This window comes from Babylonia areolata, chromosome 26 (assembly GCF_041734735.1).
Source record: "Babylonia areolata isolate BAREFJ2019XMU chromosome 26, ASM4173473v1, whole genome shotgun sequence".
Lineage (NCBI taxonomy): Eukaryota > Metazoa > Mollusca > Gastropoda > Neogastropoda > Buccinidae > Babylonia > Babylonia areolata.
In genome coordinates this window covers 36345652-36372530 of record NC_134901.1, presented here as the reverse complement: position 1 = coordinate 36372530, position 26879 = coordinate 36345652, and the positions used below count along the sequence as shown (strand labels likewise).

At 43.6% G+C, this 26879-nt stretch overlaps 1 protein-coding gene across 1 annotated transcript; it reads right to left on the bottom strand.

The window, feature by feature from the left end:
• Positions 1 to 612: 612 nt before the first annotated feature.
• Positions 613 to 26355, bottom strand: LOC143300306 (HEAT repeat-containing protein 3-like). Its single transcript, XM_076613903.1, has 16 exons — positions 26121 to 26355; positions 24329 to 24501; positions 22202 to 22289; positions 21684 to 21781; positions 21024 to 21133; positions 19131 to 19274; positions 18150 to 18286; positions 16144 to 16212; positions 15409 to 15505; positions 11550 to 11653; positions 9806 to 9868; positions 8374 to 8456; positions 5934 to 6078; positions 5162 to 5446; positions 3523 to 3707; positions 613 to 2707 (listed from the first exon to the last, which is right to left on the bottom strand). Exons 1-16 carry the CDS (start codon positions 26259 to 26261, stop codon positions 2608 to 2610), a joined length of 2022 nt encoding a protein of 673 aa, XP_076470018.1. The 5' UTR covers positions 26262 to 26355; the 3' UTR covers positions 613 to 2607.
• Positions 26356 to 26879: the final 524 nt, after the last annotated feature.

The following is a 26879-nucleotide window of genomic DNA, read 5'->3' as shown; positions in this document are numbered from 1 at the left end:
GATTTTGTACTTGAGGCTTGAAGATTTTTTAGACTTAAGACTATTTACAAGGCTTGAAGACTATGTGCTTGAGCAACACCAAACACAAGCAGATGTTGAAATATCCTGCTCTGTATCACAGATTCAGAAAAAAACACAACCTAACTCCCCCCCGCCCCCCAAAAGAAAAAAACATGAGTAACGCTGAACAAAATGCTTTAATCAGTGTCCACATGTATTAATGAATATTTGTGTCCAAACAAACCCATGCACACACATGAACACACACACACACGCACATACAGGATGTTCCACACACAGAGGAAGTTCCAGAATACTCAGTTAAATGTCACAAATTTTTTTTATTTACAGGATTGTGAATCATCAAGCATGCTGCTGTCACTTTCACAGCTTTGCAGTGTTGTTGGAACGTTTGTTGTACATCAAGTTACTTATAGTTATACTGATAACTCGAGTCTTTACATCATGTATGTGATGGAAACGCATACAAGTGTATTGTGATGTTTTCTTCTGTAAAAATGTATTCTTATGTACAGAATTTTACAGTGAAAGTGAAGTTTTCTTTTTGCACTGTGTGTGTGTGTGTGGATGTGAGCTGCAGTATGTTGTATGTGAGCTGCAGTACGTTGTATGTGTGGATGTGAGCTGCAGTATGTTGTGTGTGTGGATGTGAGCTGCAGTATGTCGTTTGTGTGGATGTGAGCTGCAGTATGTTGTGTGTGCGGATGTGTGGATGTGAGATGCAGTATGTTGTGTGTGTGGATGTGAGCTGCAGTATGTTGTGTGTGTGGATGTGAGCTACAGTATGTTGTATGTGTGGATGTGAGCTACAGTACGTTGTGTGTGTGGATGTGAGCTGCAGTATGTTGTGTGTGGATGTGAGCTGCAGTATGTTGTGTGTGTGGATGTGAGCTGCAGTATGTTGTGTGTGTGGATGTGAGCTGCAGTATGTTGTATGTGTGGATGTGAGCTGCAGTATGTTGTGTGTGTGGATGTGTGGATGTGAGCTGCAGTATGTTGTGTGTGTGGATGTGAGCTGCAGTATGTTGTGTGTGTGGATGTGAGCTGCAGTATGTTGTGTGTGTGGATGTGAGCTGCAGTATGTTGTGTGTGTGGATGTGAGCTGCAGTATGTTGTATGTGTGGATGTGAGCTGCAGTATGTTGTGTGTGTGCATGTGTGGATGTGAGCTGCAGTATGTTGTGTGTGTGGATGTGAGCTGCAGTATGTTGTGTGTGTGCATGTGAGCTACAGTATGTTGTGTGAGTGGATGTGAGCTGCAGTATGTTTGTGTGTGTGGATGTGTGGATATGAGCTACAGTATGTTGTATGTGTGGATGTGAGCTGCAGTATGTTGTGTGTGTGGATGTGAGCTGCAGTATGTTGTATGTGTGGTTGTGAGCTGCAGTATGTTGTGTGTGTGCATGTGTGGATGTGAGCTACAGTATGTTGTGTGTGTGGATGTGAGCTGCAGTATGTTTGTGTGTGTGGATATGAGCTACAGTATGTTGTATGTGTAGATGTGAGCTACAGTATGTTGTGTGTGTGGATGCGAGCTACAGTATGTTGTATGTGTAGATGTGAGCTACAGTATGTTGTGTGTGTGGATGCGAGCTACAGTATGTTGTATGTGTGGATGTGAGCTACAGTATGTTGTGTGTGTTCACTGGGAAATGAGGTGTTGACACATGAACAAAAAAAAGCAAGGGAGAGAATACTCCGTCATCTGTCTCGCTGTCTCATAGTCATGCAGTCATAGAGAAAGAAATCACTGTCAAGAAAGTGGACTGGAAGACCGCTGATTTGGGGCAGGGGGTGCAGAGAAGTTACACAGTAATGTGAAAAGACGACACCATGCAATCACACTGCAGTGAGACATATAAAATAGAGAAAACAAATGATAGCCGATAACACATTGTCACACTTAATTATGGTGGCTCTTCACCTTCATCCTACATTCATCTGTTGACAGTTTGATGTACCACACCTATACACATCACATATAAAGCTACTGAAAGTTCTGCATAGAGTTAACCATGCTTGGTGTATATGTGTGAAGAATTTGTTATCTCAAAGCTAGATATCTAAAAGAGATTGATATCAAATCAATTCTACAGAGTAAAATATTACTGAACTGGCATGAAATGAAAATCAGATTTTTTTTCAAGAAAGCATCATTGCACACAGTGAAAAGTCTGCATCACAAAAAATGATGTCACCACTGTACCACCGAAAGAATGTTGGGGGGGAGATACACAAACACACACATCCCAAACCAACCCTGGCACGCACGCACATGCACACATCCCAAAGCAACCCTTAGCACATGTACAAGCACAAACACACACCCACCACTGTACAAGAACAAGGGTGCTGAAAAATAATAATAAAAAAAAAGCCCACCAAAAAAACCAACCCTGCATCAAGCATTTAAATTGCATGTTCAAAAACATGCACACATAAACACAAACACACACAAGAATCAGACATGACATGTAAGACTAAGGGAGAGCTAGTTTACCTTACGCAAACGTAAACCACAGGAACTATTTACAACATTGGTAGAAAATCAGCTTGCACTGAAGACACCATCAGCAATTAAATCCCTTCAGCGTTTCCCTTGGGATTCCTTGTACTTGATGAAGCGGAGGAGGTTAGTGCGTGCCGTTGATACAGTGATGTAGTTCTCCCCAAGGGACTTCTTCTGGCTCTGTAGCTGTTAGAACAATTTGTGCAAAGTGACCTTAGCATGGAAAAATATTTAACCATACTTAGAAAAACAACCTGTACCATGATAAGGGGGGAAAAAAAGGTTTGTCCAGGAAAATATCTTTTTCTCATAATTCAGATGAAAAAAAAGCTATCTCTAAGAGCGAAGTGAGTGTCATTTGCTTTGTCCAGTTCAGTTACTCAAGGAGGCATCACTGCCAGGAAAAAAATACCTCATTTCAAATACAAAAAATGATCTATCTCTGAGTGCAAAACAAGTGCCATTTCCACGAGTGACGATTCACGAAAGTGTTAAATATAAGATCATTCCAGATCATGGTGTTGAATCTGGATTTGGTACTTTAAATTCACTGGTACATGTCCTGTGTGGGCGCACATATATTATTTACATAGATTACACACACACACACACACTTACACCTATAACATTAGTTGCCTTCTGACACAAATAATTAAGATGTTTGCATACGCACTCACATACAGGTCATGGTGTTGAAATTTAGTTATTTCATCCTATATTGTAAATCTCAAAGCATCCAAGCAACTCACATACTCAAAACAAGTTAATTTTTCCTAATACTAGTAACAGCAGCACACTGTAGGTACACCATTTTTCTCGGCCAAATATTTTGATGTTCAGCTGATTTCTTTTCAGTTCAAAGCTGGATACACATACACACTGTCACTCATAATCATTAACACACACACCACACATTCTCTAACATAACACACACATCTAACCAGACCACACACACAAACACCCACCACATACATGCACACACCACACACACACACAACCCTCACCCTGGCTTTGAGCTGTGGAGTGATGGCACGCAGTTTCTCCGTCAGCTGCAGACTCTGTGCCACAGGGTCAGTGGCATCGTCGGCGAACACGTCAAACAGCGAGTCGAGGGCCTCCGCCACCACCACCAAGTCAGTGCTGTGTGTCGCTGCCGCCACCAGACACCCCCCTACCTCCTGGGAATGTAGTGAAGGGAATGGTTATAATGATGGATATACACAGACTTCACTAACAGTTATGGTCCACTTCAGAAAAGCTGACGTGTTCTCTTAAAATGTAACAAAAATTGAGAGAGAATTTCAGCAATACTAGTGGTATATGATCTACCTCTAGCCTCTCACTGAACACACAAACAGCTGTTTCAGGCACCCATGCACCATGATGAGCTTGAAAAATACATTTTGAAAAATCAGTGTTTCAAGTCAGACTTACAGTTGTTCGGTTTATAAATGACAGCTGTGGTGTGTGAATGTAAAATACATAGAAGTGCACAAGAAAGAAAGCTTCATTTCATATTGCTCTTTGTCCCTTTTTCTGTCATAGCAACAATCTTCATCCATGCATGAACATTTTTTTTTAAAACATCCACCCAGATTCCAACACCCCTGTCTTTGACCATCTGTAAACAGGTGCCTAAAGGATTGTTACCTTGCTGTGGTGAGAGAGTTTATGGCCCTTAGAAGCGCCTAGACTTATGCTGGCAGGAAGTTATGCTCTTGGTAGGGCCACCCAACCAAACCCTTAGCACGCACCCCCCCAATCCCCCACCCCTAAAAAAAAAACCCCAAACCCCTGTTAGCACACATACATGCACGTGCACACACACACACCACTGGACAAGAACGAGGATGCTGAAAGAAAAAAACAACAGTGATCCACTGGTCCCTCAGGTTGGGGATTGGTTACAGGGCTAACAACACAGTCCCATAAAAAAAAAAGAAAAAAAAAGAAAGAAAAATCTTTGAAATGGAAACAACCATTCCAGCAACACACCCCATTGACTATCTGAATGCGTCAGATCCAACTTGACCAGCAGTGAAGCGATTGTCCCATTAAAAAAACCATCTTTGATAAGAAAACAACAACCATTCCAACAACACACCTCGCCCACTTTTACCTGTTGGACAGTATGTGTTGTGGAGTGATGGCCTAGAAGTAACGCTTCCGCCTAGGAAGCAAGAGAATCTGAGCATGCTGGTTCGAATCACGGCTCAGCCGCCAATATTTTCTCCCCCTCCATTAGACCTTGAGTGGTGGTCTGGACGCTAGTCATTCGGATGAGACGATAAACCGATGTCCTGTGTGCAGCATGCACTTAGCGCACGTAAAAGAACCCACGGCAACAAAAGGGTTGTTCCTGGCAAAATTCTGCAGAAAAATCCACTTTGATAGGAAAAACAAATAAAACTGCACACAGGAAAAACTACCCAAAAATGGGTGGCGCTGTTGTGTAGTGACGCTCTCCCTGGGGAGAGCAGCCCAAATTTCACACAGAGAAATCTGTTGCAACAAAAAGAGAAATACAAACAAACTTAACCAGCAGTGAAGCAATGGTCCTGTAAAAAAAAAAACAACCATCTTTGATAAGGAAACAACAACCATTCAAACAACACACCCCACCCACTTGTACCTGTACAACGGCATGCGTGGGATCTGACTTGACCAGCAGTGAGGCGATGGTGGCCACGATTCTCATGACGTGGATCTGCACACTGCTGCTGGCGCCCTCTGCCAGCTTGACCAGGAAGTGGACGTCAGACACGGTGACCTGGGCGAACTTGGGAGAGTGGAGGTGGGCCAGTTTCTGGACAACGGCCCTCATGGCACTGGTGCTGGCTTCCAGCAGGTCGGGGTCTGAGGGCTGTGGGTGTGGGGGTAGGGGTGGGGGTGGCGGCACTGGCTCCCCCCTCTTCACCTGTTGCAGTGAAGGGGAAAAAAGAGGTCAGAAGTATTTTAAAAACGCTTTCCGACAGATGCTAGACCTAAAGCTTTGAACTTTCAATCCGAGACAGGAGCTGGACTTAAGCACTTGACTTGCAATCCAACACACACAAACACACACATCTGCATTTCGCCCCCACCCCCGACCCCTCCCAGCACATACACAGCGACACACAAGCACACACTCACACATATGCACCCCTCCCCCACACATAAACCTATTACACCACAATTTTTCAGGAAAACTGCACAGACAAGCATACTCTCCAACATATTTATATATAACTGCACACCCAGTCAGTTCCCCCAACACATACAGTGATATACAAACACACACTTACAAATATGCACCCCTCCCACTACAAGCACACATACAAGTACACACACACATATGGACCCCTAACCCTACAAGCACACACACACACACACACACACATGTGCACATGCACACAAGCCCGCACAACTGACTGACCTGTAGTTTTCACCTGCTGTGCCAGTGTGTCCCACAGATGATGCAGCACCTCCACTCCCCCCACAGCCTCCACCGGCACTGCCTCCATCAGGTTGTTGATGCACAGCAGGGCGTGGGTCCTCAACCGCCCCAGTCTGAAACCACCACAGCCATGAATCCACTAGGACCCGCCCCAGTCTGAAACCACCACAGCCACGAATCCACTAGGACCCGCCCCAGTCTGAAACCACCACAGCCATGAATCCACTAGGACCCGCCCCAGTCTGAAACCACCACAGCCACGAATCCACTAGGACCCGCCCCAGTCTGAAACCACCACAGCCATGAATCCACTAAGTGGAGTGATGGCCTAGAGGTAACGTGTCCGCCTAGGAAGCAAGAGAATCTGAGCGCGCTGGTTCGAATCACGGCTCAGCCGCCGATATTTTCTCCCCCTCCATCAGACCTTGAGTGGTGGTCTGGACGCTAGTCATTCGGATGAGACAATAAACCGAGGTCCTGTGTGCACCATGCACTTAGCGCATGTAAAAGAACCCACGGCAACAAAACGGTTGTTCCTGGCAAAATTCTGCAGAAAAATCCACTTCAATAGGAAAAACAAATAAAACTGCACGCAGGAAAAAATACAAAAAAAATGGGTGGCGCTGTAGTGTAGCGACGCGCTCTCCCTGGGGAGAGCAGCCTGAATTTCACACAGAGAAATCTGTTGTGATAAAAAGAAATACAAATACAAATACTATCTGCCATGTGTAAGGAAGAGCTGCATGTGCCATCTTCATAATGCTTGGTTTGCTTCATGTTAGGCAGGACTGCATGCACTAGCTTCTTCATAATGCTTGGTTTGCTTCATGTTAGGCAGGACTGCATGCACTAGCTTCTTCATAATGCTTGGTTTGCTTCATGTTAGGCACAGCTGCATGCACTATCTTCTTCATAATGCTCAGTTTGCTTCATGTTAGGCACAGCTGCATGCACTATCTTCTTCATAATGCTTGGTTTGCTTCATGTTAGGCACAGCTGCATGCACTATCTTCTTCATAATGCTCAGTTTGCTTCATGTTAGGCACAGCTGCATGCACTATCTTCTTCATAATACTTGGTTTGCTTCATGTTAGGCACAGCTGCATGCACTATCTTCTTCATAACGCTTGGTTTGCTTCATGTTAGGCAGGACTGCATGCACTATCTTCTTCATCAGTTAGGCACAGCTGCATGCACTATCTTCTTCATAATGCTTGGTTTGCTTCATGTTAGGCACAGCTGCATGCACTATCTTCTTCATAACGCTTGGTTTGCTTCATGTTAGGCAGGACTGCATGCACTATCTTCTTCATCAGTTAGGCACAGCTGCATGCACTATCTTCTTCATAATGCTTAGAATAGGGTCATTCATCAGATGGGCTGGACTGATACTGTGAAATGGTGAACTGGAAGAAGAAAAAAGAAGTAATGCTTGGATTGCTTCGTGTTCAGAATTTTCCTGTATGATTGTCAGTCCTGTCTGACTGCGACCATCAGAACAGCAGAGGAGGCAACTGCTGTCCCAACAATCTGGGCTAGAATTTTGATCACAGTGGACAGTGGCTCCACCAAGTTACATCCCCACTCTCTTGGCCAAGAGGGCTTTAGCCTTCAGGACAGTTGGCGTTGGGGTGGTCCTCAAAGGTCAATTAACCCCAAGACAGCAGCACTAAGAGCAAGTGCAATCTTGCCTCCTAGTTTGAGAGTCATTGTCTTTCACAAAAGACTCAGCTGTAAATGACTACCCACTGCAGCAGAAAACCCATTCACCAAGCAGCTCTTACTTTGCTGTTGGCCTAACTATAAGCTTATGTCGATCTCAAATATAAGCCAAGTGTTGAGCCCCAAAACATCATAGCGAGGAATCCACTGTTTGCCATGAAGGGCTAAGCTGCATGTGCGATCTTGCTCGCAATGCTTAGTTTGCTTAGCATTCAGAATTTCCTTGCGTACACATCAATTCCATAGACTAACGAAAATTCTTAACGCTAAGCAAAATTAGCAATTCTAAGATCAGTCATACAACCCATCTGAGGTTCTTGAATGAACTGTCATCTGCAACATGGATGTGAATCATAATTTTGGCTGGTAAGATCATTTTGGGGGAAAAAGAAAAAGAAAAAAGGGTGTAACAGCCTGCTTTATAAATCAGACAGAAACTTTTCTTTAGTAATGATGAGAGCCAAAATTAAAAGCTTTCACAAACATGGCTAATTTTTCATCAGATCTGTATGGACCAAAAAAAAAAAAAAAAGTCATGTCATTGCTTACAAGTTCTAAAACCGATAAAAACCCTGCAGGCCTCACTTCTCCCCACCCCCTCCCCCTCAAATGAGTTTATTATTATTATATATTTTAAAAACCATTTTTCTTTTATTATCAAATGAAGAGATAACAGTCTGACTCACTTCTTGCTGATCCTCTTCCCCCATTTCCTGCCTTTCAGCACTGCCTCCAGCTCTGCTGATAATGGCAGCGACAGCTGTGACACCTGGTGTGAATAAGGTTCAATAATGTGATAAAAAGCATTAGAATGAAAGATAACAAAACTATAACAACAAAAAGCCCTCAAAACAACAAAAATAAACATGAAACATGACTCAAAACTCACACACCTTGCCCCCTTACACACACTGATGCACGCATATGCACAAAGACAGTCTGGGTGGCTCAGCTTGTGGGGGCAGGGGTGGGGGGGAGCGTGGGGGTGAGCTGGGTTGATCTATACTTAAAAGCGTAAGGAACAACCAATAACTGTGTGTTAGATGTAACTAGATGTGACGATACTCAATTATAACTGTGTGTGAAACTCTGAGACATTGTTGCTTTCCAAACCTTCTTCATTCTGATCGCAGACTGAAGGATTAAACATCTCATACTCATAATATAAACACTTTCCTGTCTTTTCAGGCTGGAAAAATAAAAAATTCTGTGAAAACATCCGTCACATACTTAGGATGTACAAGTATCAGGACTAGACTTTTTATAAGATTTTCTTGTTGTTCTGTTAATCCATAACTGCCATGTATTGGACATTATTGTGACATGTTCCAAATTCTTCTTCTTCGTTCACTGGCTGCAACTCTCACATTCACCCTGATGTACATGAGTGGGATTTTATGTGTAAGACTGTTTTTATCCCCACCATGTAGGCAGCCATACTCCATTTTCAGGGGTGTTCCAAACAGAATTCTGTTTAACTCCCTGCGGTTTTTTCCCTTGATTTTCGATCACCAGTGATTGATGGAGAATTTTCGGAATTTATCATACATAAAAACACCTTTTTGTTAATAAAAGCAATCGTTCACTAAAATAAACCTAAATGGACGCATTTATCCTGAAAAAAGTATTATCTAATAAACATATCGTCCTTAATCTACGCAAAAGGAGAAGATCGCCACATACTTTCGCTTCCGACGCCATCTTGAATTTTGACATTTGACCCAGCAAGTGCTCGCCAGTTTTCCCTGCAATATGACTTCAAACAACTATTTCTTGGAAAAGCAAGTTTTCGACAGCTCCAATGAAGAGACCTGGGAGCTACAGGATGCCATGTCTGACAGTGATACAGACGAAGACCCTATCTCCCTCCGCTGATTCCAGACCATAGCAGACGACGCCATGCATGAGTGTTTCGTTTTCATCATTCGATCTCAGTTAACTAAAAACATGACCACTGTGATGCACAAATGATGAAATCTGGTCACTGGAAAATAACTGTCAGCATGCACACTTTAGAGGCATTTTAAAATTGCTGCATAGTTACTGCTAAAAAAGTGCGAAAAACTCCAAAACTGTTGCTAGTTAAACTATAGAAAAAAACAAAACATTTTCACTCACCTTGGCCATGATATTATTGGCCACAAAAGCAGCATGGACCTCTGATGACACACACACTGGATCCTGCAGCAAAATACAATCATTTCAAAACAACAGAAAGTATCCTCCCACTCCCCCCCAAAGAAAAGAACACACCTGAAAAGTAATACACCCGCAAAGTGTGTCACTTTACTGCTCTGCTGTGCTTGATCACTACAGAAATAATGTTGGATTTTTTTTTTCTGGTAAAGACAGCCAAAATATTTTCTTTTATAAACCTCAGCCATTTTGTAAGATTTTTAACACCTTGAAATAGGCATTAAAAAAAAAATCAATATAGATCTATATCAAAATATATCTATATTTATCTCTCTCTCTCTCTCTATATATATATACATCTACAGGAATTTTTTTTTTCCCTAAAATTACGTTTATCTAACATACTTACCATGACCCACTAGTGCAGACTCCAGCAGACAGTCTGATTCCTGTCCTGTGCAAACTACTACCCGCCTATGTGGAGAAAACGAAAGTAGCTACGGCCGATAACCTAAATTTCTTAACACTTGTGTGAACCCTGAATTTACTGACAAAAGGAAGATAAGCAATGTCTTTGGTATTTCCAGTCAGATGGATGCAAGACTGCCCCTGCCATCACCACACCCAGATGTGGACCAAACTTTTACTGCCCAACCCCAACCTTCTTCCACTAGACCCGGAGTGGTGGTCTGGGCGCTAGTCTTTCAGGTGACAAAATAAACCGTGGTTCCATGTGCAGCATGCGTTCAGTGCATGGGAAAAGAGCACATGGCAGTAAAAGGGTTGTCCCTGGTTAAATTCTGTAAGAAAAATCTGCTTTGTTAATAAAACAAATAAATTTGCAAACGAAATAAAATTTTTTGGTGGCACTGCACTGGAGCAACACTCTCACCCCAGAGAAAGCAACCCCGGAATGTAACACAACCCGTGGTGACAAAAAGTAAGACAATACTTCTGCGTTCATGGGCTGCAACTCTCTCGTTTGCTCGTATGTACAAATGGGCTGTTACATGTCTGATCCATTTTTACCTTACATTGTAGGCAGCCACACTCCATTTTCAGGGGTGTGCATGCTGGGTATGTTCTTTTATTCCATAACCCACCAATCACAAACATGGATTATTGGATCTTTAACATGCCTGTTTGATCTTCTGCATGCATATACACATGGAGGAGGTTCAGGCGTAGGCAGGTTCGCACATGTTGGTCTTGGAGATCTCCACCACACCAGGTTGTGCTTCTTCTTCTGCGTTCACTTGTATGCACACGAGTGGGCTTTTACATGTATGACCGTTTTTACCCCACCATGTAGGCAGCCATACTCTGTTTTCAGGGGTGTGCATGCTGGGTATGTTCTTGTTTCCATAACCCACCGAACGCTGACATGGATTACAGGATCTTTAACGTGCGTATTTGATCTTCTGCTTGCATATACACACGAAGGGGGTTCAGGCACTAGCAGGTCTGAACATATGTTGACCTGGGAGATCGTAAAAATCTCCACCCTTTACCCACCAGGCGCAGTCACCGTGATTCGAACCCGGGACCCTCAGATTGACAGTCCAACGCTTTAACCACTCGGCTATTGCGCCCGTCACCAGGTTGTGCTGAAACCGGTGATCGAACTCAGGCAAGTATCAGCGCTCTACCCATTCAGCCGCGACACCCATCCCATAAAAGACAACAGCCAGCCTAACCGGTCCAGCTCCACACTGTAGCCACTCACAAAGTTGTTGTTGTCAGCAGCCATGTCCTGGTCCATGTCGGCATCACCTGCCATTTCATCCGACGACCCCGACTCAGAGCTGTCCACCTCCTCCCACTCTTCCTCTGTCACACACAGCACAACATGATTCTACAGCATGACACACACACAGCACAACATGATTCTACAGCATGACACACACACAGCACAACATGATTCTTTCCTTGCACAGCACGACACACACACAGCACATGATTCCTTCCTCGCACAGCATGACACACACACACAGCACAACATGATTCTGTCCTTGCACAGCACGACACACACACACAGCACAACATGATTCTTTCCTTGCACAGCACGACACACACACACAGCACAACATGATTCTTTCCTTGCACAGCACGACACACACACAGCACAACATGATTCTTTCCTTGCACAGCATGACACACACACACAGCACAACATGATTCTTTCCTTGCACAGCACAACACACACACACAGCACAACACACACACACAGCACAACATGATTCTTTCCTTGCACAGCACGACACACACACACAGCACAACATGATTCTTTCCTTGCACAGCACGACACACACACAGCACAACATGATTCTTTCCTTGCACAGCATGACACACACACACAGCACAACATGATTCTTTCCTTGCACAGCATGACACACACACACAGCACAACAAGATTCTTTCCTTGCACAGCATGACACACACACACAGCACAACATGATTCTTTCCTTGCACAGCATGACACACACACACAGCACAACATGATTCTTTCCTTGCACAGCACAACACACACACACAGCACAACACACACACACAGCACAACATGATTCTTTCCTTGCACAGCACGACACACACACACAGCACAACATGATTCTTTCCTTGCACAGCACGACACACACACAGCACAACATGATTCTTTCCTTGCACAGCACGACACACACACAGCACAACATGATTCTTTCCTTGCACAGCATGACACACACACACAGCACAACATGATTCTTTCCTTGCACAGCATGACACACACACACAGCACAACAAGATTCTTTCCTTGCACAGCATGACACACACACACAGCACAACATGATTCTTTCCTTGCACAGCATGACACACACACACAGCACAACATGATTCTTTCCTTGCACAGCATGACACACACACACAGCACAACATGATTCTTTCCTTGCACAGCATGACACACACACACAGCACGACATGATTCTTTCCTTGCACAGCATGACATACACACAGCACAACATGATTCTTTCCTTGCACAGCATGACACACACACAGTACAACATGATTCTGTCCTTGCACAGCACGACACACACACAGCACAACATGATTCTTTCCTTGCACAGCACGACACACACACAGCACAACATGATTCTTTCCTTGCACAGCACGACATACACACAGCACAACAAGATTCTTTCCTTGCACAGCACGACACACACACAGCACAACAAGATTCTTTCCTTGCACAGCATGACACACACAGCACAACATGATTCTTTCCTTGCACAGCATGACGAACACACACAGCACAACAAGATTCTTTCCTTGCACAGCACGACACACACACACAGCACAACATGATTCTGTCCTTGCACAGCACGACACACACAGCACAACATGATTCTTTCCTTGCACAGCATGACGAACACACACAGCACAACATGATTCTTTCCTTGCACAGCATGACACACACACACCAAGCACAATATGTTTCTTTATATAGAACAACACACACACTGAGCACAACATGATTCCTTCCTTCTTTACACAGGATGAAACACAAACTGAGCATGACATGATTCTTTCTCAATTTGCAGAACTCCATACACATTGAACACAACACGATTCTTCTTTTTTTTTTTTGCAGAACACCATACACATTGAACACAATCCATTCTTTCCACAACACACTGAACACTTAACTATTCTTTCTTTCTTTACACATCACCACACACACTGAACAAGTTGTCTTCGTTTTGATTCTCTCACACTGAAGAATGCTTTCAATAATAACTAATAATGATTAATAATTACTGTCTATATTGTGCAAAATCTTGTGCAGAGACAAATCAAAGTGCTTTCACAGCAGTCAGTCACACGCTTGACAGCACTGTCTGACACGGCAAGAACAGATACAAGATACAACACGAATTCTTCATCATCTCCAAGAGAGAAACAGCTGACACGTTTGCTGACAAAAAGGCAACAGATGCATTCTCCCGACAGAAAACCACAAAGCCTGGTCACTCCCACATTCTAACGAGAACACCCATTCATGGCAAACATTATGCACACCAAAGACCCATGACCCAGAACAGAGGCATTCTGGGGAGCACTGACACACAACACAGACCCATGACCCAGAACAGAGGCATTCTGGGGAGCACTGACACACAACACAGACCCATGACCCAGAACAGAGGCATTCTGGGGAGCACTGACACAACACAGACCCATGACCCAGAACAGAGGCATTCTCGGGGGGCACTGACACAACACAGACCCATGACCCAGAACTGAGGCATTCTGAGCAGCACTGACACACAACACAGACCCATGACCCAGAACAGAGGCATTCTGGGGGGGCACTGACACAACACAGACCCATGACCCAGAACAGAGGCATTCTGGGGGGGCACTGACACAACACAGACCCATGACCCAGAACAGAGGCATTCTGGGGAGCACTGACACACAACACAGACCCATGACCCAGAACAGAGGCATTCTGGGGGGGCACTGACACAACACAGACCCATGACCCAGAACAGAGGCATTCTGGGGAGCACTGACACACAACACAGACCCATGACCCAGAACAGAGGCATTCTGGGGAGCACTGACACACAACACAGACCCATGACCCAGAACAGAGGCATTCTGGGGGGGGGGGGGGCACTGACACACAACACAGACCCATGACCCAGAACAGAGGCATTCTCGGGGGGCACTGACACACAACACAGACCCATGACCCAGAACAGAGGCATTCTCGGGGGGCACTGACACACAACACAGACCCATGACCCAGAACAGAGGAATTCTGGGGGGGCACTGACACAACACAGACCCACGACCCAGAACAGAGGCATTCTGGGGGGGGCACTGACACACAGCACAGACCCATGACCCAGAACAGAGGAACTCTGAGGAGCACTGACACACAACACAGACCCATGACCCAGAACAGAGACATTCTGGGGAGCACTGACACACAACACAGACCCATGACCCAGAACAGAGGCATTCTGGGGAGCACTGACACACAACACAGACCCACGACCCAGAACTGAGGAATTCTGGGTCGCACTAACACACAACACAGACCCACGACCCAGAACAGAGGAATTCTGGGGAGCACTGACACACAACACAGACCCATGACCCAGAACAGAGACATTCTGGGGAGCACTGACACACAACACAGACCCATGACCCAGAACAGAGGCATTCGGGGGGGGGGGGGGGGCACTGACACAACACAGACCCACGACCCAGAACAGAGGCATTCTGGGGAGCACTAACACACAACACAGACCCATGACCCAGAACAGAGGCATTCTCAGGGGGCACTGACACACAACACAGACCCATGACCCAGAACAGAGGCATTCTGGGGGGGCACTGACACAACACAGACCCATGACCCAGAACAGAGGCATTCTGGGGAGCACTGACACACAACACAGACCCATGACCCAGAACAGAGGCATTCTGGGGAGCACTGACACAACACAGACCCATGACCCAGAACAGAGGCATTCTGGGGAGCACTGACACACAACACAGACCCATGACCCAGAACAGAGGCAATCTCGGGGGGCACTGACCAGGAGAGCAGCACATGTTGGTCACCAGCTCCAGACATACTCGCTGAGCGTCCAGAGTGTTGACCAGGTCGTTGTAGTCACTGTCCGTGGGCACACACTGCACAACACACCACCACGGCAATAACAGTACTGCAATGCGCACGGCAATGTACCCTGGGTCACAGACATTCACCCAGGTCATAGCAAAGTACTCAAGTCACAGCCATGCACCCAAAAATGTACCCGGGTTACAGCAGTGTACCCAGGTCACAGCAGTGTACCCAAGGTCACAGCAATGTACCCAACAATGTACCTAGGGTATAGCAATGTACACAAGGTCACAGCAATGTACCCAGGTCACAGCAATGTACCAAGCAATGTACCCAGGTCACAGCAATGTACCCAACAATGTACCCAGGTCACAGCAATGTACCCTTGACATGCACACAGACCTAACACACTGAGCAGTCCTTGAGAGTCTACCAAGTTCTAAAAATATATCTGCATTCTGATATATGTATCTTTCAAAACAGTAAACATAAATGAAACGAAATAAACAAACCAAGTAATCAAATAGTTAAATGAATAAAAAAAATAAGAATACAAATGAAAGATCTACAGATGGCAAGTAATGGCAATAACCTGGGAATAAAAATGGGCAATGCACAGACTGCAGACAAGATCCACTGAAGGCAAGTAATGACGATAAACTAGGGATGAAAACGGGCCACACGGCACAGCCTGCACACAACTCACCTCCTCCTCCGCCAGCATGTGGACGTGGTCTGTGGCATCACCACTGGCATCCATCTGTGACACTCCGTTCTGATCATGGACACACACACACACACACATCTTACATGTCACAACATATTGTGTTCTGGTTATGAACACACACACACAAGTTTCAAGTTTCAAGTTTTAATTATCCTTTCACTCCTATTGGAGTATGGAGGATTACTGCAAAATAATCTTTTCCTGCCCAGAACAAACATTTCCAAATACACAACAATGTCACATAAAAGTTGAGAAAACACAAATGTCTTTTAACTCCAAAAGTATAACTAGACAACATTTGCAAGTCTAATCATCTTACTTACAGCTAAAATGACTTTTTTGCCTCCTTTGACTTTGAGCATATTACAAAAATTAAAAACCGATTTTGGAGACAAATATTTTTTAGGAACATATCTATTTCGTAACTGATCATAACTGGGACATTCCCTTATAAAATGAAACTCATCACCAATCACAGACATGTTACAAACCTTACAAAGCCGTAACTCTCGTGGTATGCCTTTGTGTCTCCCTGTTTCTATTTCCAGCTTATGATTACTACTTCGAAATTTGAAGAAGCTGATAACATAATTATCAGGCATCTGACTTATATATTTTTCTCTACCAAATCCACTTTTGAAATTTCGATAAAACAAACATTTACTACTCACCTCTAGAGCATGTCTCCATATATTTTGAAAACTATCTCTCAAACTGTCAAAGCAATGTTGACATTCTTGCAGAAAGATCCCCTCTCCAAGAAGAATTGACCATCCCAAACACAGTCATACCCTGCTTCTATTAAAATTTGTCTGATACAACTCATCAACACACACACACACCTTACACATGACAAGACACAGCGCACTGATTATGGACATATAAACACCACTTACATGTCACAACACACTGTGTTCTGATTGTGGACTCGTGCACAACTTGCAGGTCACAACACATTGTGTTCTGATCACAGACACACAAACACATGCATGTAACAACACACTGTTTCGATCATGGACACATACACACAACTTGTATATCACAAGATCACCCGTCTTTATCACAGACAGACACACACACACCACTTACACATCAAAACACATTGTGTTCTGATCATGGAGAAACACACAACTTGTATACATCACAAGACCATCCATTCTGATCATGGACACAGAAACACAGCTTACATTTCACAACACATTGTGTTCTGCTTATGGACACACACACACACACACACACTTATATATGTCACAAAACCATCCATTCTGATCATGGACACACACACACACACAACTTACACATGAAAACACGCTGTGTTCTGATTGTGGAAACACACACACACACATATATTACAAGACCATCCATTCTGATCATAAACACACACACACAGCTTACATGTCAAAACACATTCAAGTCCTTCACAAAACTTAATCTGTAAATGACTTCCAACTGAAATGGAGAAACCACTGATCATACAGCTCTCACTTTGCTGTTGGCCCAACTGTATGATAGTCAGTCGTGTCCGACTATGACCATCAGAACAGCAGAGGAGGCAGCTGCTGTTCCAACTATTTGGGCTAGAATTTGATTATAGTGGAGAGTGTCTTGCCCAAGTTACATCCCCACTCTCTCGGCCAAGAGGGTTTTAGGACAGTCGGTGTTGGGATGGTTCCCAAAGGCCAACTAGCCCACAAGGCTGCAGAACTAAGAGCCAGTGCAATTTTGCCTCCTAGTTTGAGAGTCATAGTCCTTCACAAAAGACTAAGCTGTAAATGATTTCCCATTGACTGGAGAAACCATTGATAATACAGCTCTCACTTTGCTGTTGGCCCAAATGTAAACTTATGTCAATCTGTGATATAAGCCGAGTGTTGGGCCGTTGGCCCAACTGTAAGCCTATGGTAAAGACATAAAACTGAAGACTGCTACTACTACTACTACAACACACACACACACACACATGAAGGGATGAAGCACAAGGTCACCTGTTGAGGTTTCTTGGTAGCGTAGGCAGCGATGAGGGCGGGACTGCTGATGCCCAGGATGTGAGCCAGGGTGAAGACGCAGGAGGACAGACTGGAGCCGCTCATCAGCTCTCCCCCCAACACGTTCATCAGTACACCTGTCAACATGTTCACCAATATACCTGTCAACACGTTCATCAACATACCTGTCAACATGTTCACCAACACACCTGTCAACACATTCATCAATACACCTGTTCATCAGTACACCTGTCAACACGTTCATCAGGACACCTGTTCACCATGTTCATCAGGACACCTGGTCACCAGTACACCTGTCAACACATTCATCAGTACAACCTGTCAACACGTTCATCAACACACCTGTCAACACCTTCGTCAACACACCTGTCAACACGTTCATCAGCACAACTGACATGTTCATCAGCACACCTGACATCATGTTTATCAGCAAACCTGACAACAAATTCATCAGTACACCTGACATTCATCAGCACACCTGAGGTTCATCAGTACATGTGACATATTCATAAGCACACCTGACAACACGCTCACCTGACAATACGCACTGTCTTATCTTAATCTATTGCTGTCAGTTATTACAAATTCACTGTGTGTGAGAAGATGTGTGGCGGTGTATTTATCTGTGTGTATGTGGGTATGGATGCGTGGGGTGTAAGTGTTGGTGTGTGAGTGTATGAGACAGTGTGTGTGTATACATGAGTATGAGTGACTAGTCCGAAGGATGGAACTCTTCAATGATAACAGCAGTGCAAATCCCGTTAATAGTAGTTTCTTTTATCTGGTGAGCCCTGTAGCTGACAGCAACTGGCATATACTGATAATCATATATACATCAACGTTAGTGCACACATTCGCACACAGGTCACTCACTCACAAACACACACGTGCCACTCCCCCACCCAGGCCCCTCCACACACATCCATGTCACCCACACACAACATTCACACCACCACCTACCCATCAGAGCGGCCTTGAAGAGCAGGACCTGACTGGAGCTGTCTGCGCTGTCTGCCAGACGTTTCAGCATTGGCAGCACGTCGTCACCACGACAAACCTCCACTGCCGCCGCATTGTTCTCCGTCACTGTTTCTAAGCACTGAGCTGCACGGATATACACACTACACCTTCAGCATTAGTCACTGTGCTGCAGGGATGTACACACTACACCTTCAGCATCAGTCACTGTGCTGCAGAGGACATACACACTACACATTCAGCATTAGTCACTGCGCTGCTGGGACGTACACACTACACATTCAGCATTAGTCACTGCGCTGCAGAGGACATACACACTACACATTCAGCATTAGTCACTGCGCTGCTGGGACGTACACACTACACATTCAGCATTAGTCACTGTGCTGCAGGGATGTACACACTACACCTTCAGCATTAGTCACTGTGCTGCTGGGACGTACACACTACACGTTCAGCATTAGTCACTGTGCTGCAGAGGACATACACACTACACATTCAGCATTAGTCACTGCGCTGCTGGGACGTACACACTACACATTCAGCATTAATCACTGCGCTGCAGGGACGTACACACTACACGTTCAGCATTAGTCACTGCGCTGCAGGGGACATACACACTACACATTCAGCATTAGTCACTGTGCTGCAGAGGACATACACACTACACATTCAGCATTAGTCACTGCGCTGCTGGGACGTACACACTACACATTCAGCATTAGTCACTGCGCTGCAGGGACGTACACACTACACATTCAGCATTAGTCACTGCGCTGCTGGGACGTACACACTACACATTCAGCATTAGTCACTGCGCTGCTGGGATGTACACACTACTCGTTCAGCATTAGTCACTGCGCTCCTGGGACGTACACACTACACGTTCAGCATTAATCACTGCGCTGCAGGGACGTACACACTACACGTTCAGCATTAGTCACTGCGCTGCTGGGACGTACACACTACACATTCAGCATTAGTCACTGCGCTGCTGGGATGTACACACTACACGTTCAGCATTAGTCACTGTGCTGCAGAGGACATACACACTACACATTCAGCATTAGTCGCTGTGCTGCAGAGGACATACACACTACACATTCAGCATTAGTCACTGCAGCGTATCTACAAATCTTATGTATTTATCCCAACAGATGCCTTGCTAACTATTTCCTTTGATGATAATCATTAGACTTGTACACATTTTTCATTCAAATCTTTTTATCACCAGCTTTCTCTTTAGGGACCTGCAAACTGTATATTGCTGCAACCAGCTGACCAGAATAACCAAAGCAAGAATCATCTCGACTGATTCCAAATGATTTTAACTATCTGATTTCCATCATACATAAAGGAAATGTCAGAAAAGTTTCCACCAAATCACGATACCCAATATATCTTCTCCACAGCTAAACACAATTTCCTTTGCCCTTCTTAACTGTCAATTCATCACCTTTTCTATGGTGTAAAACATGTTCATTGTTGTCACGCTAACAAAACGAGGCAAGGACTAACAGCAGGAGACTTGATCAGCAGCTATTCTTTCTGTCTGTGGAACCTACACTTGAAACCAGCTTCCTCTTTCGCTTTCAAATTTCTGCACTCAGCTCTTTCAAGTCTGGACGTAACACCTATCTCTTTCCAGAAAAGCTCTAACCTTCCCTCCCTCTTTCCAAACTACAGCTTCTTTGGTTTCCTGTTCACATGTATTTTTCACTTCTAAGTCTTGTCTTTCACGCCTCTGAGTCACAGTTATTCATGCATGTGAATGACTGATACGAAATCACTTTGTGGACAAGATTAAGCATACATATATAAAAGTTATTTAAGTACCATTACATCATTGTTATTATCAATCAGTCGGTGACTCACCAACTGCTGTTGCCAAGGGATACCCGTACACAGAATGCTCCAAACATGGCAGCAGTAGAGGGAGAAGATTCTCTTTGTTGAACACCGTCACAGCAACATCACTGGCTTCACTGAAAGGGACATTGACACACACAACCTGTAAGAGCTGACAGCAGGCTTACATTCTGGTTAAACTCACTCCACTGTCTATCACCTTTCATACATAATAAACTAAAATCTCCAAAACCTGCAAACAATTAGTGGTATATTCTGAAACTTATACAAATCTGCTGTTACATATTGGAAAAAATGTCTCTGTTATTTTGAGGTAACACAAACACACACACATCTAAGAACATTAATTATTACTATGCTCACAAACACAAAACACAAGCACCACATGAATGCAAGCATGTCCATACAAGCATGCATGGAAGAAACAGGTGGATCCCCAGAACACAGATATGATCCCTGTGAACTGCTGACACTGGGACTGCAACTGATAACCCAGGGTATGGCTATGTAAGGGGTACTCAGAATGAACAGCATGGAAGTAATGCCACTGAAACAGTGCAGTTGATGGGGTGGTAAAAAAAAAAAAAAGAAAAAGAAAAGAAAAAAAAAAGAAAAAAAAAAAGGGACATGGACAAACACTTGTGCAGAAAATGGATGGACACTGACCACAGGTTCCACAGCACATGCACAGCCTGATTGAAGGTGTCCAGTCGTGTGTCTGTGTGCTTCGTTTCACTTTTCTCTGGCTCCCAGTTGGTGCCGTACTGTACAAACAAGCAAAAAGAACACAGGATCAAAGAGATGTCAAAATATGTGGACTGATCTGTATGTGCCATACCACATTTGTTGTAGAAAAAAAGATTGAAAAAAAACAAATAAAAAAAAATCTGGCCTTTGCATAAACCCAACTTGCTGGTCAGGACATGCGTTTATAATGATACAGATATCTTTAACAGTACTGACAGTGTGATAACATTACTAAAGAAATGACTGCTAATATCTTTCCCTACTCCTATATTCAGAGTCCTACCTCTCTAGTGTATGTACCCTCCCTATTCATTTGAGGGGAGGGGGTCCTTTTATCATAAATAAATATTATATTATGCATATAATAAAATACTATGGAGACAAAGGGAGAAGGAGGAAGACAGAGACAGAAAGAAAACATCACACATGATCCTTACCTGTTTGAAGAGAGCTATCAAGGGAGTCAAGACGTCTTTCAGCACCATATCGTGACAGACATCTAACCCTCCATCCACAGTCATGTTCCTGCAAAAGTTATCAAGTACAATTATTTATGTAACAAAGAACCCCCCCCAAAAAGCAGTAACAAAACGCAAATAAACCACACACAAAAGAAAACCCACAAAACAATAACAAAACATTGACTTCTACTACTTCCACAGTTCTAAGCCCACGTGACAAAATACTGAAAGCGAAAGATGATAAAATTGCACCATGGATGGCATACCCTGCACATTTCACGCTTGCCAGAGAAGGTGCAATAAAGTGAGTTGATCTATTGTTAATTTTTATTCATAGAACATTCCTTGTCTCAGTAAGACTACATCCCAATGAGGAAAACCAAGGGTGGTGGGGTTGAGGGGTGTACATGTTTCAAAGAGAATACAAGAGGACTGAGGAGGGAAGTGCACTCGATCTGCACTGAAGCGGACTTCTGAGTCACCCTTCCACAGACAGTCAAAAGTGAACTGTCCAAAGGATAAATAGTGAGAGCTTTTTTAATGTGTTCATCATAAGGTTTACATTTAGTTGTCTTGGAAAACTGGGCATGTGGGTATTTTAAGCCTTGCACAGTTGCAGTTAAGTGTGTACAGGAAACTGGAATTTGGGCTAAATCCACTCCTGTCACAGAACAAGAACTTAGTAGAAGTAGAAGGCATAGGGACAGCCGAGGTGAAAAAAAAAGAAAAAAAAGAGGACAACTAAACATAGACATGCATACACTGATCAATACACACATATGATAAACCACCAGTATCACAGGTTTTTACTCTCTAAATTCATCATTACTCTCAGGTATATACATATTCTCTGTTGTCATACTGAAATAATATAATTGGCAATTAAGTTTCACTTAAGTTGATCAATTTCCAATCATATCAAATATAGTATATACTGAGTTTAAAATGTATTGTTTAGTCTTGTCTGTTTGTTCTGTGTGGGGCATGTTCTAAAGGGCACTGTTCAGTCTTGAATAAATGCTATGTATACTTTCTTTTAACTGTCATTGTTGCCATGTGTACACTGTACAGGTATGTCAAACAAAGGGCATATGAATGGACTCAGAGCTTCCTTTTTTTCAAAGGAAGTTTCTTGCTTTATTTCTCTGTACTCTTACTTATATGTATCAGGGATCGCGTTAACGCATGTTTTTCGCGTATTTGACGCATTTTGATTTTCGCTGACGCATTTTCACAGCGCTCACGCGTAACACTTACGCAAAACAACTTTTACTCCAAGCCGTATCAATGCAACTTTAGGACAGACTTGGCAGCTAGGTTTGCGATACTGAATCAGATGGTACAAGACAAAGTGTCTGTGCATGCGGAGCACTGCGAGATGCCTACGTGACTCTTAACAGCTACAGCCAATTAACAGAGTACGCGCGCACACAACACTGCTTAGCTGACGAGTTTTGGAACAGAGTGGCGTCATTACAGGGCGTGACCAGTTTCGAGAAAGCCTGCAAAGCCGTCATCATGGATTATGACGCAACATATCCTGATTTTGCTGTGCTGGCGAACATTGCATTGACAGTCCCTGTCAGCTCTGTTCCTTGCGAGAGAGGTTTCAGCTGGCAAAATATGATCAAAACTGCTGATCGATCAAGACTGACAGATGCGCATGTGGACACGCTGTTGCGCATTGCAATGGAAGGTCCAGCATTGAGCCAGTGCAACGAACTGATTGTCAGGGCTTGCGGTGAATTTCAGCGCCGACGTGAGTGGCGAAAATAGGTGAGTAAACCTTTGATTTAGTGTCATAGGTCTAACGCAATTCTGACTCTAACTTACGCGTTTTTTTGCCGACTTTGCGTAAGCTGCACGCGTTTTGAAAAAGCCTAGCGCGATCCCTGATGTATGCAACCTGAACAACCTGGCTTGAAGTTGTGTGCCTTAGTCTCATCAAGAACAATGGTTTTGTACTCATGTGTTTTCAAAAACAGCTCGGTGGTTGGGATGTTTAATCATAATATCGAGCAATTTTCACACATGAAAACACTCTTCATGACACTGACACCAACACTAGTAACAGTGAAGAAAGGGAACAGTTGGAACACACACCTGAGGGCCCCCAGGGCACGGTGTCGCACACACGGACTGGGATCAATGACCAGGGGTGCCAGGATTCGAACCACATTGTTCTTCAGCAGCACTGGCAGAGCCCCTGGTTGGGAGGCTATGGCAGCCAGGGTCCCACACCCACACTCTCTTGTTGATTCCTCTGCACTCTGCAGCTGCAAGTGAAAATAATGGTTGTCGTCAGTTGTTTACTCACCTGAAATTAGCGTTACCAAAGTTAGTGTTTGCACTATCCATCTGATTATTATTAGTCACTACCATTTGATTTTTGATTTGGGTGATTGGAGGGTAAAAACCAACATTAAATTACACACAATTATAGTACACACACACATGCACACACACATTTGCAATTTGGATTACAATGTTAAAGTATAAATTTATCTGTATTGCGGTTTGTAATGGAGATATTTTAATGGAGCGACATACTCAAGATCTGTGGAGTTGAGTCACATTCCTTTAACAAAACCCCAGACTTAGGAAGCACAAACATGTACATCACTACATGTGTGGCCTATATAATATCATGTCTAGGCCTAGATTTTATCTGAATACACTTTGGTTAAAAAGCAAAATACCCCAAAAATTCAGTTGTGATTTTTATTTCAAAAGCATGTTTATTCCTTAACTAGTTTATCATTTGACAGACAAGTCCATGTGTTTGGTTGACTACGTTAAATCTCACAACTATTTTCCTCTCACTAACTTAAGTCACATCCTCAACTGTACAACAGTCTTGAGACATGGGATGAGGCTTAAGAAGAATGAAAGAGATTTCTATACATGTTCTGATACACATAATAACATATGAATGATACATCAACTTAAGTCCAATTGTCTGGGCGTAAAATCCCACAGTGTTTTTAAATATGCAAAATTTATCATCCAAGAAATGATCCACAACCACTCAGTGGTCAATTCGAAACAAAATCAGGAATATCTAACTATTTTATTTATTTGTATTTTCAACTGTTTTCTTTCTTTTCTGATTAATCTGTTAGATACATTGTCCACCAAGTGACTAACATTAATACTGTAAAAGTGTAATAGTAACAGGAACTTTCAGTAACTGGCTGCAAGTGGCTTCTTGATTTTTGGATCCCACATTGCTGAACCCATAATCATGATATGACAATGGTGTCTTCCTGATAGCTGACAGTGGTGCTTGTGGTCGGTTATGTGCTTTGGGGTGACTTAAAAAAAAAAAAAGGTTTAACAAATCAAAGGTAGTTTTGAGTCAGCAGTGGGTGAAAGGGCAGAGACATGTTTCTGTCAACTTGTGGAAAAGGCAACAAGGGCAAATGAATGAAGAAATGGTGACTGCTGGACCTAGTAAAACAAAACAAAAATGATATCAGTAATTGGTGTAAGATTGGGTACCTTGATAGCATAATGGGGGACAACTTTTCAAGTCGTAGACTCTTTAGACCCTCTCATTCTCAAGTTAAGTGCCTACCACAAGCCACAATTGAGAAATGTCTATTACTTGAAAAGTTGTCTCCCTATCATCTTAAGGTACCTATGGTCTTACACCAATTATCATTTTTCACTTCGTGAAGTACAATGGCTGGAAAAAAACCCAGATATTAATTATCATACATGTGCTTGGTTTTGTTTGTTTGATTGTGGATCTGAAACTGGAACGTTTCCTGGATATGGTGGTATTTCGCACGAAAGAAAACTAGATTTTACTCCCAAACAACAGGTTGTGATATATCTAAATCTGCACTAAAAAATACAGAACAGTCGGAAGACAAAGAAGTCAAAATCATACCTGATCCAAAACATCTGTGATCATGGACGGAGAGTTTTCGGGTATCTCATCATCCTCGAGATGACTATTGGTAGGGACCAGTAAGGCCCCAGTAGGTTGTGGCCTTGGTGCTGCAAACTTCTTGTTCTTTTTCTTCCCCATGATAATTGTATTCAGATCCTATTAGTTTCACTGCAGCCAAGTCTGTGTCAGTGTGTATTTGTCTCAACCTCACACATGGTCTGTGGCCGCCGCCATAACATTGACGTCACTTCCGGAGAAACAAGCAGCGACAGTTTCGTATCAATTACAATGACATCACTTCCAGTCAAGCCAATTAGTAATAGTTTCGTATGCAAAGTACCCTGTTTTACTTTCACTTTCTTATTTCAGTTCCTTCAGAGCACGGACTTATATGTACGTCCGTGCTTCAGAGAGAGAGAGAGAGAGAGAGAGAGAGAGAGAGGGAGAGAGAGAGAGAGAGAGAGAGAGAGAGAGAGAGAGAGAGAGAGAGAGAGAGAGAGAGAGAGAGAGAGAGAGAGAGACCCAATCAAACAGGAAGAGGATAGGTAAAAGCAATAACCAGCTTTCAAATTCACAGCGAATTAGCTTGGATTGTAATCATACAAATTTTCAGGCGTTGTTGTGGCGTCGGTCATTTATATATGCAACCGATCGAGTGCACACACACACACACACACACACACACACACACACACACACACACACACGCATATTGGTGACAGATCAGAACGTTAGTTTTGACACGAATCTGCAAAG

Excerpts from the sequence above, each read along its gene's own strand:
- LOC143300306 (XM_076613903.1), bottom strand. The coding sequence starts at position 26,261 with ATGGGGAAGAAAAAGAACAAGAAGTTTGCAGCACCAAGGCCACAACCT. Across the intron at positions 22,290-24,328 it reads CGTGCCCTGGGGGCCCTCAG|GAACATGACTGTGGATGGAG; the intron begins GTGTGTGTTCCA and ends TAACTTTTGCAG. Across the intron at positions 8,457-9,805 it reads CCAATAATATCATGGCCAAG|GTGTCACAGCTGTCGCTGCC; the intron begins GTGAGTGAAAAT and ends TATTCACACCAG.